This window comes from Emydura macquarii, unplaced genomic scaffold (assembly GCF_026122565.2).
Source record: "Emydura macquarii macquarii isolate MOO-44397 ecotype Brisbane River unplaced genomic scaffold, CSIRO-AGI_Emac_v2 contig_1363, whole genome shotgun sequence".
Taxonomy (NCBI): Eukaryota; Metazoa; Chordata; order Testudines; family Chelidae; genus Emydura; species Emydura macquarii.
Window position 1 is genome coordinate 8,843,288 of NW_027131500.1, and position 19,044 is coordinate 8,862,331.

The 19,044-nt window shown below is 39.2% G+C and overlaps 1 protein-coding gene across 3 annotated transcripts in view; it reads right to left on the reverse strand.

Annotated features, from left to right (window-relative positions):
- The window catches only part of GALNT7 (polypeptide N-acetylgalactosaminyltransferase 7), a 116,291-nt gene that overhangs the window by 69,769 nt on the left and 27,478 nt on the right, over window positions 1–19,044 (reverse strand). For all 3 annotated transcript variants that reach the window (XM_067551725.1, XM_067551726.1, XM_067551728.1), the window contains exon 2: window positions 588–1,048. In XM_067551725.1, coding sequence (XP_067407826.1) covers window positions 588–1,048 — 461 coding nt within the window. The remainder of the gene's footprint in view (window positions 1–587; window positions 1,049–19,044) is intronic.

A 19,044-nucleotide genomic window follows, 5' to 3' on the forward strand; every position in this document is an offset into this window, starting at 1 on the left:
AATAAGGAAAATGTGAAGACTGAACACAGTCCAGCCTTATACAGCTGCTAGAAAGAGTATCTGTAGAGTAATTAGAAGACATTGTTAAGAACTCTCATGCCCCATCAAAATATAACCCAAACCTTCACTTCCTTAGTTTTGGTTTTCTGTTAGAAAGAGCCCTTTTTAGAGGGCTGGGGAAGGGTAGGGAGAGGAAGTGTTGTAATGCTCTTCATAAACCTTATAAGAACATAAGAAAAGGCTTATTCACAATATTAGAAAATCCTGCTGAGAGATTAAAAATAAAAGATGATAATTAAAGAAGTGTCTGACCCAAGACATCGTAATTAAAGTGATTAGGCATTAGAATGGACTACTTCAGAGGGGCAATCAATCGACATTAATATTTAAAAAAAGATTAAGTAAAATACTAGTGAGAACAACACAGGGAATGTTCAGTATGATGCAACAGGCAGTCTGCTAGCACGAGGCACCTTATTTGGCTTCATCTATACTGTAGTTTTAAATATGTTGTTAAAACGCAAGTAAATAATTTACCCAACCCCTCAATAAAAAGAATAAAGCCAAAAACCAAGAAGTCAGCTTACTCTTCTTGACGCAAGTCATTAATGCTCCGATCTAGTGAGATCATATCACTTGCCACCATATTAAACCCAAACTCTTTAATGCTGGCTTGAATAGATTCTTTGTAGTCTGGTCCTAATACATATGGCTTGCCTTCCTCTCCAGGGCCACCAGAAACTCCATGAGGCTCAGGTTCTTTGGGTTCAAAATTACCAAGGGTTCCAGGTCGTAAAACAGGATCATGGTACGTAAATGACTGAGGCTTAAATGTGAGATATTGCCTCTGCATGATGTTTTGCTGATTGTTATCACCAACATGATGTTCTAGTTCATTTTTGGCCTTATTTTTTCTTCGAATAGATTCTAAGTCCACTTCCACACCTTCAACGTGAGGCCAGGGTACCACAGGTTTGAACTTCTCATTTCCAGGAGCTAGTCCATGGTTTCCTTTCTCTGGAACAGGATTCTTAGCTTCTTTGTCCTCCTAGATGTACATTAAAAAAACAACAACAAAAAACAGGAAATCATTACAAACTATCAAAAATATAGGACTCAGTTTTTTAATCCTAAACCTTAAATGCTGATAATCATTACTAAGGTAGTAATTAAGCAGTGATAGAAAGCCAGTATTATTTAGAGATTGAACTCTGGGTTCCACAGTCAACTCCACATGCTTGGAGAGACAGTCATTGGGGACTTTCAACAGGACTAGTGCTTTTAACTCTCAGACACTTCCACATATCCCATTTACTCTCTCTGGCTGAATTTCTCCCATTTACAGAATGATTTGGTAAAGAAGACTGAGTTATTTAATCATGAATTACAATTCCTTAGCATCTTTTAAAAAGGGACTCAACGTTTAAATGAGAAACAAAGGGCAGGATTTTCAAGAGTGTGCAGCATTGACTCTGCTCCCACTGAATTCAACAGGAGTATAGTTAGGGGAATGTTGTGTGCGTTTGAAAATCCCACAAAGACCACTATTTAGGTCCTATTGTTAAGATTTCTTTTAACTGTGAAGAAAACAGGAATAACTGTAAAGTTTAATTTTTCCTAAAACACCGATGAAAGCATTTAAATCAACTTGACATCTGGCAAACAAACTAGAAACTTTGATCAAGAGTCCGTTGCACCTGGGTATTTTAAGGATTGTTTAAAATTATGAATGAACCAAGTTCTTGAAACAAGTTATTAGACTACCACATCCAAACTTTCAACCATAACTGGGACTTTTGAGGAAATCTTGCAAGGCCAAGACAATAGGGAAGCAGCTGAGCATGGGTTGGGGCACATTTTGCAAGGAGGTAACGGGCTGCCATGAATCAAAATAAAGCAAAATACAAATAAATAATAAACAATAATAATAAAAGCCCGCAAAATCATACATATACTAGAGGTGAAAAAAGTAAGAGCTACCATGAAAAATATCCTTTCACAACAGCCACTGGAAATCAAGAGGGAGGTCCTACTGTAGAAAATCTTAGAAAATGTCCACGTGAAACCAGTGGACTGGTTTATAGAGTGAAAAAACCTCTAAAAGTGACAAGACTAAAAAATCAATTAGTTAACAATGGTATAAAATATCTTACTCCTTTCAGTGCACTCCTATCACCTTGTAAAACAGAAGTTCTAGGCATTGATGTAGCAAGAACCTGCATGATACTCTTTTCATATTCATTGCACTATCAGTTTAAAAAAAAAAAAAAGGCTCATCACCTACCAAAGTTTCTACTCAAGTCCCAGATTCTGAGGGCAACAATTTTTCTCACAAGCTTTGAGTGGTGCTTAGCTAATGGAGAGCCAAATCTGTTGTTAGAGACATAGGTGCTGGAACTAGAGGTGCTGGGGGTGCTACTGCATCCCTGGCTTGAAATGGTTTCCATTATATAAGGGGTTTACAGTTCAATTCAATGGCTCTCTGCACTATAAAAATTGTTCCAGCACCCCTATTTAGAGATTAAGTACAATTGTTTCCAGAGGCAATTTCCAAACCCCCACATGATTTATCGTCAGACCAGTAGATTCTTTGTTTACTTGATCCAATCCAAGACTTAGAAGCACATTACAACTAGTTTGGAATTTTCCTAAATCTATACATTGTCGTTCTGTTAAGTTGTAATATTAATGTTATGACACAGATATTATTAAAATGAACCTCCAGGTGTTACTGAAGTCTGATTGATTGAAAGGGATACTAGTGTGGTACTGTACCAATGGAAAGAACATGAGAGAGTATGCATGAGTGCACAGTTTGGGGCTATTTAAAAATAAATTGTTTTCCAGGGATTTTCACAAGCAAGTATATAGGTTTTAGGTGGAGTGTATTAAGTATCTGGTGCAATATTCTACACAAGAAATGCATAAGTGCATTGTGTGAAATAATACCACGTAAACTAAATGGTCAACTAGTAGTTTATGAAGCATTTATATAGTTGGTCATGCAAATATTTGGGCCTGAATACAACAAAACACTGAAGCTTGTGTTTAACGTACATGCATAAATCCCACTGACTTTAATGAGACTTAAGTACATGCTTACTTATTTTCATGAATGAGATCCTTAGTGCAGAGTTGTTGTATATGATTAGGTACATAGCTTTTTCTTATTTACAGTACATACTGAATAAGTAACACCTATCTTTCTAGATACAGTACAGTGTAGATTTAGCTCAAGGTGATAGTGGTCTGTTTATTGAGTGTTATAAGGAGTTCACAGGTTGAAGCCCAGCAATCTTCAAATCAGTTCTGGTTTATCATCAGAGCTGTTCCATACCTTTTATTTCATTTAGCCATACTGTAATTGTTGGTTCTTTCATAAAAATAGTGTTGTGATGCATTTCCTTGCTGCTCTTTCTAATATTCTAAATAATTTCTTTTGTAGCTTTGGGGAGTACTATCTAGAATATAAATAGACATGATCTAAATCCAAGTTTATGTTTAAAGTTGTCTCTAAGGATTTATGTATGCATGACAAAAATATATGGAATATGAGTAGGCTCAGAAGAGGTGTGAAGTGAATGCGATTTAATATAGAGGCTGGATGTAAGGCAGCAAGCATTCTTCAGGAATTATTTATGGTTGTTCATATAAAAAGAGGGAATGCTATCTAATGTGCATGCCACAGTCCAACCCAAATCAACTAGTTATAGACCTGCCTTGATGCAACTGTTATGCAAGATTCCAAAATAGCAAAAATATGTGTTAACCAAGTGACTACTTTTGGCTGTCACCTGATTAACACCACAGTTAGGAATCCCCAGAGATTTTCATTTTTAAATGGAATGACCACTGTGACACACTGCATCTGAAAGAACAGACCAGAACTCCATATGTACCATTGTCATATAATTATGATACATTCTGTGCAAAATATACCTTGTGTGATGTTATTTTAAAAGTCTTAAGCTGCTAAATATGAATATCCTAGTGAATTGTATCATTGTATGTGAAGTTGTGAAATATTGTTGAATATGCTACTACTACATGTTACAAACTCCCACAAACAGCCTTTCAAACACAACAATGAAGTAGCCAGACATGCTAATGCGGCATTGAAGAGAGCTGCTCTCCCAAACCCCATCCACAGAGAGTTAACCAAGGAAGCATGTACACAATGAAAATACTGACTGACCAATGAGGACGACTCCTCAAGTCACAAGCCCTGACTGTTCCAGTAAGCTGGAAAAGACTATAAAAGAAAGGGAATGACATCATGATTTGTCTTCACTCTCCCACAGCTCAACACCTGAAGAAACACCCGAAAGAAAATACTTCTGAACAGAGGAGAGGGGGACCCAAGCTGCAAGGCAAATGTAGCCTGTGAACTGAAGAGCTACAAGCTTGCTGGTACCAACTCTCAGGGTAAGACATTTCTAGATTCAAATCCTGTTAGAATTTAGATTGAGTACTTATTTTTATTTCTTTGATAACTTCTTCTGATCTCTTAAGCCTACAACTTATAAATCATTTAAAATCTATTTTTCTGTAGTTAATAAGTATGTTTAATGTTTTATCTTAACCAGCATTTTTTTGAGTGAAGTGTTTAGGTAATCTGTACTCCGATTAACAAAAGCTGATGCATAATTTCCTCACATAGAGAGGGAAGTGGACTCATTAATAATAAGTTTGCACTGGACAAATCTTTGTCCAGCACAAGACAGTATTATCTCAGGGTGCATTCCTGTGTGGTTATGCTTGGAGAGCCAGGGACAAACTGGCTGGGGATTGGATCCATGTTTGCTAAAGGAGAGCATTCTAGGAAACTCAGTTGGGTGTGTGATGCCACCTGTTGTCATGTTGGGTGACAACAGGGTCTGGAAAGACTGTCTATATATCAGCAGCAAGAGCGTGGGGGAGAGCCCACCTCAAGCTAAATAGTTAATAAGGGTACCCAGCAGTTCCACAGCTCCCAGGCTGTAGCCCAGGTGTTCTGCATGCCATGACAACCACCCACCAAAAGAGTTCAATTAATCTAATCAGTGAATCTGGCTTGTCATAACCAAAGAGCAATGGACTATCATAGTCATGACAGTCAAAATGTTCACACCAAAACTTGGATGGAGTAGCTATGAGAAAGACTCATAACTCAAAAATAGGTAAATGCTCTCTTCTCTTCCACTTCAAAGGAGAGCAAATTGGAGGAAAAGCCCAACAAGGAAGGGAGGAGCGTCTACATTGTATGCTCCCCTTCTGCAGCAGCCTTTTTCCCTATTCTACAGAAGAGGGCAGGTAAAAATCAGAATAATTTCTGTGAATGGTAAAAACAATGGCTAGTGCGTCATTAGAACTCCATATCCAATTGCCACTCAGATGAAGAGCAGCGCAAAGTTGTAGTCAAATGGAAGCGCTGTCAAAATGCTAGATCACAGAACGGGCTCTCCATATGCATGTCCCAAGAGACGTAGGGTTGGGGCCTACATTCCATGCTAATCTTCTGACTCCACTTGAATGCAAGCCCCTCACCTCTCTGCTGCTCTTTTCCTGATCCCCTTAAAAGGAATATGCATCAAGATTTCAGCTAGTTTAAACTGAGGAGTTTTTTAACTTCATTTTTCTCCTTCACATTTTTCCACAAAAGGGGACTGTCTGGCCCCAATTTAGTAAAAATGACAACCCAGTGTCCTAACTGTAAATGAGACCTGAGATGCACTATGGAGCTGCCTGTATTCCACAGTAACCTGTGCCATCTACACATGGCTTTACCCACTACCAGAGTACTGTCTTTCGCAAGCACTTTTATAATTCATCCACGGTAAAAAAAACAAAAACAAAAAAACCCAACAACTTAGCATGACTTTCATAAGGCTGAAAATTTAGCCAACTGGCACATGGCTTTATATGATGGCTGCAAATAAAAATATTAAAAATAGAAATGTTAACTAAGAAAGCAGATTATGTAAATCAGTCTGAGAATATAGACTCCTTAGAGACTTATGAAATAATGTCTAAAGTGCTCCTTTGATTTTAAACAAAAACAGAAGCATTTTATTTAAAAAGAAAGGAAAAGTTTATCATATTTAAAAGAAATCAAGGTTAATTGAAAAGAATGTATATCTAGATGAAATTCTTGAATGAGGAGAGTAAATTGAAGGGAAAAAATTAAAAGTGTATAAGGTATGACACTCAAAATCCAAATATATACAAACTGACAGTTTATAAAAATAGATTCACCCTTTAACACATTGGTATTTATCTCAAATTGGTTAAAGAGAGAAATACTAAGAGTCAAATCTAGCAGATATTCCATTTTTTTCTTGGTGAAAATTTTGGAGGCTCCTCTCTGCTTTTTAAAGCTTAGTACCTGTGAAATCTATTTCTGATTTAGAAAGTGAGGACAGGAAGAAGCAAGCGAGTTTAATAAAACAAAACCAAAGTACTATTTTTGTCAGCAGCTAATCCCTTAACTCTCAACTCTGGCTTCACCAGCCCTGAGTGTGAAAGAACAATATACATACTGCTTGCTCCCAGTCCATATATATATATATAGAATAGGACATATATGGAGAGGTTTTAGAGTCAATCCAAGCATGTACCAAGCGAACAGTAGCTCTCAAAGACATACACATTCTTCTACAACAAATTACAGTATTTAAAAACAAACCCTCCCACTCTGCTTATTTGTGTTTCAAAATGGGTGTTCGCAGAGACCACCTCGATATCATCGGCTTGCTGAGTTCAGACACTTCACTACACAATTCAGCACGCATTTAAATACATTACAAGTTTTATTTTCCTACATTTGCCTATGCCACATACAGTCAAGCTCTTACTTCATGCAAAAAACAATTGTACCATATTCATAACTGGGGGGCGGGAGGGAGGGGAGAAGTCACATTAGGGTCTAGCGTTTTGGCTAATTTTGGAAAATAGGCAGAGATTTATTCTGTTTCCAGTACAGTTGGCTAAATAAAGTAAAATAATATACTTTAAAAAAAAAAATCTATGCTAGCCTATGGCTGTACTTACAAAGGACACTTGGTTAAGAACTTAAGTTTAAAACAATGATGCTGTTAGGATCTTGTTCTACTACTTAAAATGTTAATAATTTTCTGTTTATCTTTTTACTTTTACTTATTCATGCAGCATGTTCATATTTTGCATTTTTTGCACAGTAAAATTACACCAGTCTGTTTCTTTTTAAGTTTTACTTTTTGGTTTTTATTCACTAGTACGGTGCTGCAGAATGTAGATTGCAAAGGAATGTTTAGCCCCACAACTATCAAAATAAGGACTTTTCATTGTGTTTAAAGTATGAAAATATTAATAATTTGCTGTATAAGTCTTTTTTAAACATACATTTTGGGCCCCAGAGAGGAGACTAGTGCTGCTGGGATAAAAAAATGAAATGAAATGTAATGAAATGATGAATAGCCGAATCGATCATGGGATACAGACGCACTGAAATTTTGGGCCTCAACTATCAGACTGACATTCAAGAGATTAGGATTTTTGATTATTTCACTTGGCCATCAGGACGCTGCTCTCTGTAGAAAGTGCAACACAAGAAAAACAGCTATGACAAGAATATGGAAGACTGCTCAAGAGGTAGGCATCAACACAGGCATAGTAGAGAACCAACATATGCAACAACTCTGATATTTGGGGATAGATTTCACTGTAGACACTTATTAACTTCAGAGAAATCGAACAAAACAAGCTTCTCAGGTAAGGTGAAAGGGGATAATGCCATTGTGACTAACAGCGCTAGGTAACCTGTGAAAATCCAAAATAACTCCTACAACTGCAGATTTCTGGTTAAAACATAATCAATGTTCCAATATAAAGAAAAGAATCTAAAAGTCTCATGAGTCTTAAGAGAAACTTGGCCCCTGATATCTATCACATGCAAGCTCATAAGAGTCTATGGGATTGTACAGGGTGTAAAGTCAAAGCAGAATTTAGGCCTAAGAGTATTTCAGCTAAAGAAGAATTCTGACATTGCAGACTATCCAGGTTTTTATATAGCTGACCATTACCATGGTATCTGAGCAAATCCTGTCTGCATCTTTCACTCTGTCTTCTTCCATGCTCTACAATTAATAAAAATCTCCCTCTTCTATAGCAAATCTTAGCACTTGTGAAGCCTCACAATCATAGTTTAAAAAAATGCATATACAATTGCAATTTTATTCTAATCTAAGTTGGTGCTACACTATGGTTTTAGTTAGGGTAGAATTTTTTAAGTTAAAGGTTTACATGCTTATCAAAAACACAAAGAATGCTAAATCATTGTGCTTGCTTGGTTACTCTGTGATGAGAAGAAGCAGAAGAAGTTAAAGAACTTTCCCATGTTTACCCAAGTGAGAAACCTTAGCATAAGAGCTATTGATCAACTATTTGTGAAACAAAAATGTGTTCACACAGAATGTTTCATTCGTATCTTTGCTGGAGAAAGTGCTTCATAACACGCACAGAGATAATCATCTTAGACATGGCAACTAAAAATCTTAAATATCCATCAGTTAATATTAATTTCTTCCCAACAACTTATGCTCTTGGAGACGAATGAGATTCCTGTTGTAAGAGTATAGCATATGATAAAAAACACACCCACTTTTACACTAAATTTTAAAGGATATAAACAATAATTACTTATGAACTGTATGCCATTAAAGAAGAGAAATAGCTTTAGAGAAATGTGCTAAAGTGCCTTTTGTTCCTCCTAGAATATTTATAACATACCCACAGCCACACACAGAAGTGCTCTAGATGGTTTACAATAGTACAGTTTCAGCAGGCAGAATGGATCCAGCCTCAATCTTATTTTAAAGATATTCTTAAATGCCAAACTGCAAACTGTCCTCCTGTTACTATCTCAAAGTGAGGTCGCTTAGTCAGTCTACTTTCTACACTCCACTGGGATCAACTTGGTGAGAAGTTACTTCCACATACAAGCCATACTGCATTAACCATGGACAACTGTGAGATATTTCCAGGCTTTTCAAAAATTGGTCTGCAACAACTTGTTGATACCTCAATTCTCCCCTCTTTCAATGACACTTCAAGACCAAAGAAAATCTTATGAATGTCCCTCCAGGTGGACAGAGACAGATGTTCAAGCTCCAACCGTGTTATAAGGTGAAGCAGACATCCAAAAAGAGCTAGTGGACTCTCTATATATACTGGTGTCTAATTGGATGTCCAAGCTGCTTGCTGAGGTTCTCCACAGTAGAAAGCATTGCTGGGACAAAATTAAAAGCTTAAAAGAGCTTTCTAAAAAGCCAAAGCCAAAAAAACCCCCAGAAGATCTAGCTCTGGGTAGAAAGTCTACCCTTTCCACAATGTGCTGGAACAAAATACTTAAGTATTTCCCCTCCGCTGAACCTGATATACTGGAGTCTGGCTTGTTGATTATCTAAAAGTACACCGCAAACACAAAGGACCAGGGGGTGCAAGGCCCTAAACCAGAGAAGCCAGAATTATAGCTCAGTTTGCAAGGACCTAGGAGTCAAAGACAGCTGGGGACTGAGCATTGGAGATGGCTGACCTCTGAGGCATGTGAGCAGCTTTTTCACTGGAAAATTTCAGCTGGGGCTGATTTGGTAGGCTAAAGCAAGTGACATTTCTTGGTTCCTAGAGCTGCTATCATTCTGGTTTGTAATCAGGAAAATGTGTGTCTTCACTTACAGAGGGAAGTGTTGACCACTCTCCCTGCTCTGCCAGTACCTGCCCTCTGCCATTCTCCATGTACCCTATCTCTGTAGGAGAAACAGCAGCAGTGGCTCCACAACCCATGCAGTTGAGTTTCCCCATAATTCCCTTTAGCTTCAAAGGCACCATTCCGAGTCAAGGCTGAAGTGCCCTGCGCAGTATTCACAGTAACTGTCAATGTCATCCCATGTACTAAGAAGCACAATTGCTGACAAGCAAGAGAAAAAACATTCAAGAAGTCCCAAACATCCCACAATATGGAAAGTAAAAATATTGCAAGAAAAATTAGTGGTACTATGGGCATACAATCTCCATCACATTTTATCTGCTGTGTATGCAATCATAGTACAGACCCACAGAAGATCTCTATGTAAGCTCGAAAGGGGGCTCCTCTCACCAACAGAAGTCGGTCCAATAAAAGATACTACCTCACTCACCTTGTCTCTCTAACATCCTGGGACCAATAAGGCTACAACAACACTGCATAGTACAGTACAGTTTAATTTTCTATTTAACACAAAGAGGTAGAATCATTTTGGCTTTCTATGCAGTGCATTTCAAACAACAGTATGGAAGCTGGGTTATATATCTGCAAACTAATCTGTTTTTATATGTCATACATGTCACACAATAAGCACAAATTTGGAAAGTAACTGGAGTGCAAGTACCACAGGCAGCTCAGTACACTGTCTTATTCTAGCCAAGATTTTACACCCCTATATTCAGCTACAGTGTCTGAAAAAATACTCAAACATACTTAAAAAAACCCTCAAAAATACTGACTACTAAAGGTGGGAGGGGTGATATATTTTTTATTTAAGACCTATTTATCATGGTAGCTAACAAAGTCTGTCTAATGGATGACCTGGTTCTGGATAATTACACAGAAAAATAAATTTGTAGCATTGTTACCCAGCTTGCCTTTAATTCACTCAAATACTTTTTTTCATTCCCTGATGGGATCCTATTTTCTCCAAGGCATGGTGATCTATAATAAGTTTTGTTAGTATATCAGCAACTGCTGCCATATAGATTTTTCCTCCTCTCTCATCCATGTCCTACATGCCTCTCTTCTCCTCCCACCATTTTATCATAAAAGTAACATTCCCACTACTCCTTGGTTTTCAGGTATACATAAGTCTTATTTATAACAATGTGCCAAATAACTTCTCTCAGTGCACACCTAATCAACACTTTTAAAAAAAGGGATCCCAAAGTTGCCAGTGCTGATAGAGCTAAGCCAGTATTGGGAATGATAGCAAAACCAAAAAAACAAAAACAAAACCAAAAAAACCCCTTTTATTCTCATTTTAAAAGTTCATCAGGGTGGAATGCATTCTCCCTAGATGCACTGAGAAACAAGCAGCATCTTTTGAAAATGATCATACACCATGATCCTCTCCTTTATTACCAAGAAAGGGATTTTTCCCTAAACAGAGGTTGTTTTCTGGGCTATGACAAGAGACATAGAACTAACAAGATAGGTACCTATGTTCACTTTTTCTCCACCCCTTCACCTGTACTTTGTTTTTCTTAAACTGAAAAATCCTTGGGCAGGATGTTTGTCTTCCTGCATGGCTGTACAGCACCAAAAACGAATTGTGGACAATACTACTAATCATTAAAACATGAAAAAAATAGAAAGAGGCATGCAGAATTAGATTAGAATTGAGAAAATAAAATATTAAATAAAATATTATGGAGGGACTGATCACCCCACCCATAGTTTAGGACTTTAGGTTATTGTTTACTCTCAAAGCAGGGATACAGTTTCTTTTCTATGTATGAAGAACATAGTGAATCCTCCCCAAATTTAAAGCATGTACTGAATACATTTAGAATTTAGAAGATTAATTTAAAGATAACCAATAGTTAAGTAAAACATAAATAACAAAATACACTTAGGTTGAGCTAAAACCATGAAGCTGTGTTATTGCAGGTCTTGGATTACTTTACTTGACCCCATCATGTTTTAAAGATTGGAAGATGCCACCCTTAGTAGCCCATACATTCAAACATGCAGCTGGAGCTGTTTTCCATGCTCAGAAGTAGAAACAAGCCATTTTGGGCTGAGTACTTAAGCATCCAATCCAATTATCAGTGAAATCAGAAACTTAAATGCCCTTTCATCATGCTTCCTCATTTCTCTCCTTGCCACCCCCAAGAGAACATCTAGAATCTGCATCCTACGCCCTGGTCAACACTACAGAGTTAGATCAACCTAACTATGTAAGTGTCTACACTAAAATTTCGCTCCTGCCAGTGTAACTCGTCCACTACCTTGATTTAACTCCACTTCCACAAGAGGCATAGTGTCAATGTCAATCTAGTTAGGTTGATGCAGCACCAGTGGAGACACTGCATTGCTTACATGGACTGATGCTGGCTTTCCCACAATGCCCCATACTGACAGTTCAATTGGCACAAGCACTCCTCGTGAGGACAAGAGCCTCTGACACAAGGAGCAAAAGGTAGACACACACAAATGATTTAATTATTGAAGCGGCTGTATGCAGATGTCAGTTACGTCAACTTAATTTTGTCATGTAGACATGCCCTCAGTTTCCTTATAAGCAGTATGTATTCGTAATGTTTCAACTGCTCAAAAGCCTTTGTTGGATGCCATCCCTAACAATTCACTGATAACTATAAGATTGAAGTGACACATGCCTCATAAAAACCTGTTCAAAGTGTTAATCCTTGAAAGCACCATACTGGTGATAAAATATCGCAAAGAGAGTTCTGAATAAAATCACTATGCATAAATCAGAAACAACTAATTTTCTATGTCACAGTCAACTCAGAATCTTGTGTCATGGCACAAAAATCTAGAACAGGGGTGGCCAACCAGTCAGAGACAGAGTCAAAAAATAGATGTAGATATCGCAAACAGCCACACTTCTCTTACCCTCTGCAGAAAATTAACGCTGATGCATGAATTTCAGCAGCAGCTGGTCAATTTCTCTTACAGTCTCAAAGAGCCGCATGCAAAGAGCTGCTTGCAGCTCGCGAACCGCATTTATATAAGCAAAGAGTCGCATGCGGCTCGCGAGCCGCGGGTTGGCCACCCCTGATCTAGAAAATAAAAGTTGAATGGCATGTTTAAATCAGAGAAGTACAACATAAAAGAGCCAGGGTTGAGTGTAGTTTAACATGAAGGCTACATCAATCTATCCAGGTACTTCTGTGATTTTCCTCTTACTACCTTCACAACAACATTTGACTGAATATAATAATAGCAAGGTTTTAAATGTCCTCACTCAGGAAAAATGATGAGATTTGCCATGGGAGAGGAGAAGAAGAATGTAAGACCATCAGACGTGCTTGTCCACACAACAAAATTGTACCACTTTAACTAAACTATATTAATATAGTTAAGCAGTACAAACACTCACCCGACATCTGGGGTGGATGCAGTTATATTGATATCAAAGTGCTTATACCAACATAGCTTATTCCTTTATGGAAAGCAGAATAAGTTATACTGGTAGAAAGCATCTTATTATTGATATAATTGTAGTCATGTTACTAGAGATTGTACTGGTATAACTGTTTCAGTAAATAAACTAAACTAAACTAAAATAGAATCAGACTCACAACTGAAATAGTTATACCAGTACAAACTTTCAAATGTAGGTCAGACTGAAGAGTGAGAAAAGCTGCAAACCTGTTAAGTCACAAGGTTACTGTCCTACCATAGGGCAGTGAACAGGACTGCAACGTGTAAGCATGTTCTACAAGGAAATAAATCCTCGTCCATTGTCACAGTCTAGTAAATGAACATCTGAAAATTTAGGGATTTTGAAGACTCCCTATCAAGATTAATCAAAACGTGGAAGATGACAAACTAATTTTCTATGACACGAAAGTTTGTGTTCTTTTAAAATGAAAAAAAATGTGAGCTTACAGAATTTTTAGTAATACTATATCTACAACTAAAACTTAACGAAAAAAGATTTCTAGCACTCACATATTATAATTGATAAGATTTTTGTTCTGTTGGCTTTTTTCTTTCCCCTTCTTCTTTGAAGGACTTCCTCCCCAGAGATACCCTTGAAAGAAGAAGCCAAGTCACATCCACACCCAATGAAGAGAACAATGCTTCTCCCCCAGGCAAAAGGCTTTAAATGAAGAGAAAGATTGTTCTGCTATTTGTAATTTTAAAAGACAGAGGTACAGAGATGCATTTTGTTGCGAGACAATTAGACTACTAATTAACCAAAAGACTGCATGCAGTGTGTAGGATGTCTGAAGACAGATACTGAAGCGTGACACCGTGATGCAGAAAACAGTGGGGGAAGAGAAAGAATGGATGAAGGCACTTGTGATAAAAAACAAAACAAAACCCTGTTTTCAGGGGGACAGTCATCCTAAATGAATGTATAATGCTGATGGGAGCTGTACAAGCTCTCACAATGCTCAACATTGTGCCTGGCTCCAGTCAATGCTATCTATCATACCTCACTTTTCTACCCATCCATGACAGTGCTCCAGTTGTGTGAGTTACCCCACCAAGTCTCGGTCATTCCAATCATATCATAGTTCCTTGACTGTGCCAGGACTTAATCCTTAATCCTTGTTGCTTTTTCTTCCCCACAGGAGATGGGTAATCCAAGCCCAAGAGACTAATTTGTTTGTTTTTTGTTGTTTCTTCCCTCCCCACTTGGAATGCTCAAACAAGAGATAAGCTATAAACTCAAGGCAGATGCTATTCTGTTTCACAAAGGCAGAACTGCAAAGGCCTGTCTGCTGAATCAAATCTAGGTTAAATCTATAATGACCTGCAGTGGTTACTGTCTGATAGCTATTCAATACACAAAACAGCCTATGCAAAATGAGTTTAGTCATTTCAACCTGTGGACAGGGATCAAGATCACTAAAGCAATTTGCTGCTTTGTTAGCAGTCTCAGCAGAGGCTACTGGCTGAATGGGTATGGAGTTACAACCATCTTCTCACCTTCTGAAAGTAGTTCTCCAAATTAGTGTTGAGACAAACTGGCAAGACAGAGAAGCTTGCACTGCTATTGCCCATGATGTGCTGATTTTATGGATACCTAGAGGACTTCAATCTCCAGGGCTGCCAATCCATAATCTCTGACTAGAACTAGAAGAATTTTAAAAAGTGGCTTGGTTTTTGTAATTTTGTGCATCAATCTGGACATTATTTAAGATATACTTTGGGGTATTTCATGCAATGTTGACAAAATACTGATGGGAAACAGCTAAGTATTTTCCTAATAACTATGAAATTTAAATTTCACAATACTTGTCATTTCAAATAGAGATTCATGGTTGAACGAAGAAGTAAAATTTTCAGGAGTGCTTAAGAGATTTAGACTCCTAAGTCCAATTTTCAAAAGGGGCTTAGGCATTTAAACTCTCTTGAAAACGTTATGCCCACTTCTCCAAGTCTTTTATAATGAAATATGTAACTTGGTTCTTCAGATGTTTGAATGTTGAACATCTCATGATATAGACTGAGCTGGATACCTACAGATCAGTCATCCAGAAACCAAACTGCCCCCAAATGAGGTTTGCTTCTAAACAGCTCTAGCAATGCAACAAAGATGATAAGAGCAGACAGATACTATAATACTGAAAATAATTAAGTTGAATATTTTGTGAACAGGACTATTGTCAAAACACAATGCCATCAGGAATTTAGTATATCGTGAGCTATCTAACTTAATCATGTATTCCAGGGCATTCTAGCACTTTTACATATTGCTACAGCTACACCTAAAATACATATACTATGTATATGTAGAGAGGTAAGTTCTAATGTGCCAAGATAGAAAGAAATATATTGCAAAGCGAAGCATTAACAAGGCCAGCCAAAAATAAAGCCCGGCACTGAAAAGCAGTTCATCAGATGAAATGAAGTTCATTCACAAAAAGTTGAAAAGGAAGAAAAAAAGGAATTCTTAAAAAGGAATTGAACTGCATGATATACAAATTTGACAACTACCGTGGCAATAATGACTTGTATTAATACATGAGGTCTTTCTAATAAAGTTTACTATTTGTAAACATTTTTGTTAGGAACTCAAGTCTTTGGAGCTCAAAGCTCTTCACTTAGGCCTTGTCTACAGTAGAAAGTGTTGTTGATACAAGTTACGGCGATGATCAAAAAGCACTATGACAATGCTTGTGCCTGTCCACACAGCACTCACTGTGTCGCCAAAGTGCATCCACAATCTTTGCTCTAGCATCAACAGTGAGAACAATGCACTGTGGGCAGCTATCCCATCGTGCAACTCGCCACCTTGTGCCACTGAGAGTTGTGTGAAGAGGGCGGAAAAGATCACAATGCACCATAGGTGCGGGCTCAACGTCGCATGATGCAGCGATTTCCGTCCCATCATTCCGTGGGCTTCTGACTGGGTTTCATGGAATTTTTCAGTGACCCCAGTTTTCTGTGTGCCTGCCATCTTTATCTGAAAGGATGGATCCTGCACTGCTCTCCACTGTTGCTGTCAGTGTTCTGAATACATAATGGCTCCTCATGCAGTATATCATGAGCTCCCAATTGGAACTGGAATCTGAGGCACCTCACCTACTGTGTACCGTGCAAACAAACAAACAATGCCAGATTACTGTTTGCATTCACAGAGCATCTGCACACAGTGCACCGCCACATTTGGGTGCGTGAAACAAGCATGGAATGGTGGGACTCCAGCATTCTGCAGGTCTGGGATGACAGCGTAGAACTTCTGAATCCACAAAGCCACCTTCATGGAACTCTGTGCAGAGCTCACCCCTGCCCAGCGGCGCAAGGACACCAGAATGAGAGCTACGCTCTGGGTGGAGAAGCACATGGCGATCGCAGTGTGGAAGCTGGTAATGCCAAACTGCTCCTGGTTGGTTGCTAATCAGTTTGGAATCAGCAAGTCCACCGTTGGAGCTATGTTATCGCAAGTGTGCAGGGCTATTAATCGCATTTTGCTACTTAGGACTGTGGGTCTTGGAAATGTGCGTGAATAGTGGATGGCTTTGCAGCAATGAGATTTCCTAACTGTGACAGGGCGATAGATGGCACACATATCCCAATTTTGGCCCTGGACCATCTTGCGATGCAGTACATCAGTAGAAAGGGGTACTTCTCCATGGTACTGCAGGCGCTTGTGGGTCACCCTGGGCATTTCACTGACATGAACATGAGCTGATCAGGGAAGGTGCATGGAGCATGCATCTGCAGGAACACTGGCCTTGTACAGAAAGCTGGAACCAAGGACTTTTTTTTTCCAGACCAAAAGATTCCAATGGGGGATGTTGAAATGTACATAGTGATCCTGGGAGACCCAGTCTACCCCTTACGGTCATGGCTCATGAAGCCTTATACAGGCCACCTGGATAGCAGTAGAGTGCTTCAACAACAGGTTAAGCAGATGACAAATAACCGTTGAATGTAGGGGGACCAGAAGCAAGAGAGAAAAATCAGGGTGGTGCCTATATAAGAAAAAGCCCAATATCGGGACTGTCCCGATAAAAATCAGGGCATCTGGTCAGCCTAGTTGAATGTACGTTTGGCAGATTAAAAGATTGCTGGCATTGTCTTTATGGAAGATTAGACCTAAAATGAGGAAAATATTTCCATAGCTATAGCTGCCTGCTGTGTGTGCCATAACATCTGTGAAGCTAAGGGTGAGAAGTTTCCCTTTGGCTGGAGCACAGAGGCAGATCACCTTGTGGACGAATATGAACAACCCGTTGTCATGCCTATCAGAGTGGCACAAATGGGGCCCATTCAAATCAGGGAGACCTTGAGGAGCCATTTTGACAATGAGCACAAATAAGATGTCTTAGCAATCTATGCATGGCACAGTGCTGTTTACAATCTAGTTTGCACTGTGTATCAATATAAGCTGCAGCCACCGTGTGCAAGAGACAAAGATTGCTTATTCTTCATATAGTATGTCTTTATTAAAATAACAATTATTTACAACACACACACAAAGCCTAGCTGGAGGGGAGAAAGCAGTGAGGGGTAGTGAAAGCTATGACAGCTGTATGTAAATCCAGCTATCATTCTGGAAGCTATCTGAAGGGGTGGAGTGAACGGGGTACCAGACAAGCCGGGAGTTTGGTAGGAATGTGTGGATGCAGTTTAGGGAAAGCATGGAGAGCAGTTTTGTATTGGCTGTATGGAGGGTTGAGCACACATGAATTTACTCTGAAGCATTATTAGTGACTTTAGCAGCTCCCTTTGCTCCTCCATGGCTTTTATCATGCGCTTGTGACCTGCTGTCACTCACTCTTGGTTTTCCCTCCTCTCCTATCAATTTTTTGATTTTCAGACAGTGTCTCCATGCCCTTTTTTCTTTTTTCCCCCACCTCACAGGACTGGAGGAATTCTTAGAACATTTCCTCTTTGCTTCTCCATGGTCCTTTTCTTATCAGCTGCAGGCGCTCAGCAAGTTGGGAGGGGAGGGGAGGGGGAAGACCTTCCTCTCTAGGGCACATCTGTAACAGCACAATAAACAATGACCAGAAGCATGACTGTCAGCGCAATAACAGCATTGATTCATTACTGTAAAATACACCTCTCTTTTTCTCTGTCTCTTGGCAAGCACACAGCTCAACGATCAACCAGGGCATGGCGAGTTGGGCCTGGGGATAGGGGCACTCAAGCTGGGGAAAAGTCTCTGGGTGACTGTTTTGGGCATTGATGCAGATAGATGGGGACAAAATTTCAAATTGTGCAACCATTTTCCACAGGCAGGGGCCATAGAAGCCTACAGCCCACTCTCGAGAGTAAACAAGTAAGCAGGGATGCTAGGATGCATTTCCTCCATGCAAGCAGCTTTAAACTGGGTCCTTATGCTTCTCCCTGTCTGCTGCTTTGGTCCCTGCACAAGTGATTGCCGGTTGGCATGGGAAAGTTTCCTACAGCAGGAAAAGAAACAAAGCAGCTCTACTGAGGAAAGTCTGGCTGAGGATTGGACAGTACCTCCAGGAAAGTTTCCCATATATCTCTTAGGAAGATTCCCGTGAAATCTTGGTACGCATTAACACACTTTCCACCACACTGCCTAGCTGAACAGCGGAGTGGGAAGCACATGGAAACGCAGCTACTGTTGTGCATTTCTATCCCTTCAATCACCTATATAATGCAAGAAAGCAGAGGACAGCTGTAGCTCATGTAACCGAGCAACATCAGCTCAAAAAAATCACCCAAGCTCCCCTCTCCTGCATCCTTCATGCTAGAGGTGGAAGGTTGGGACTAGCTTGAACCCTCCGTGGTCAAGAAGAGGGCCTGGCTCCCCACATCACCAAACAACCCAGTCCTTTGCTCTGCATCATCCTCCAACTCGACCTCCTCATCCATGA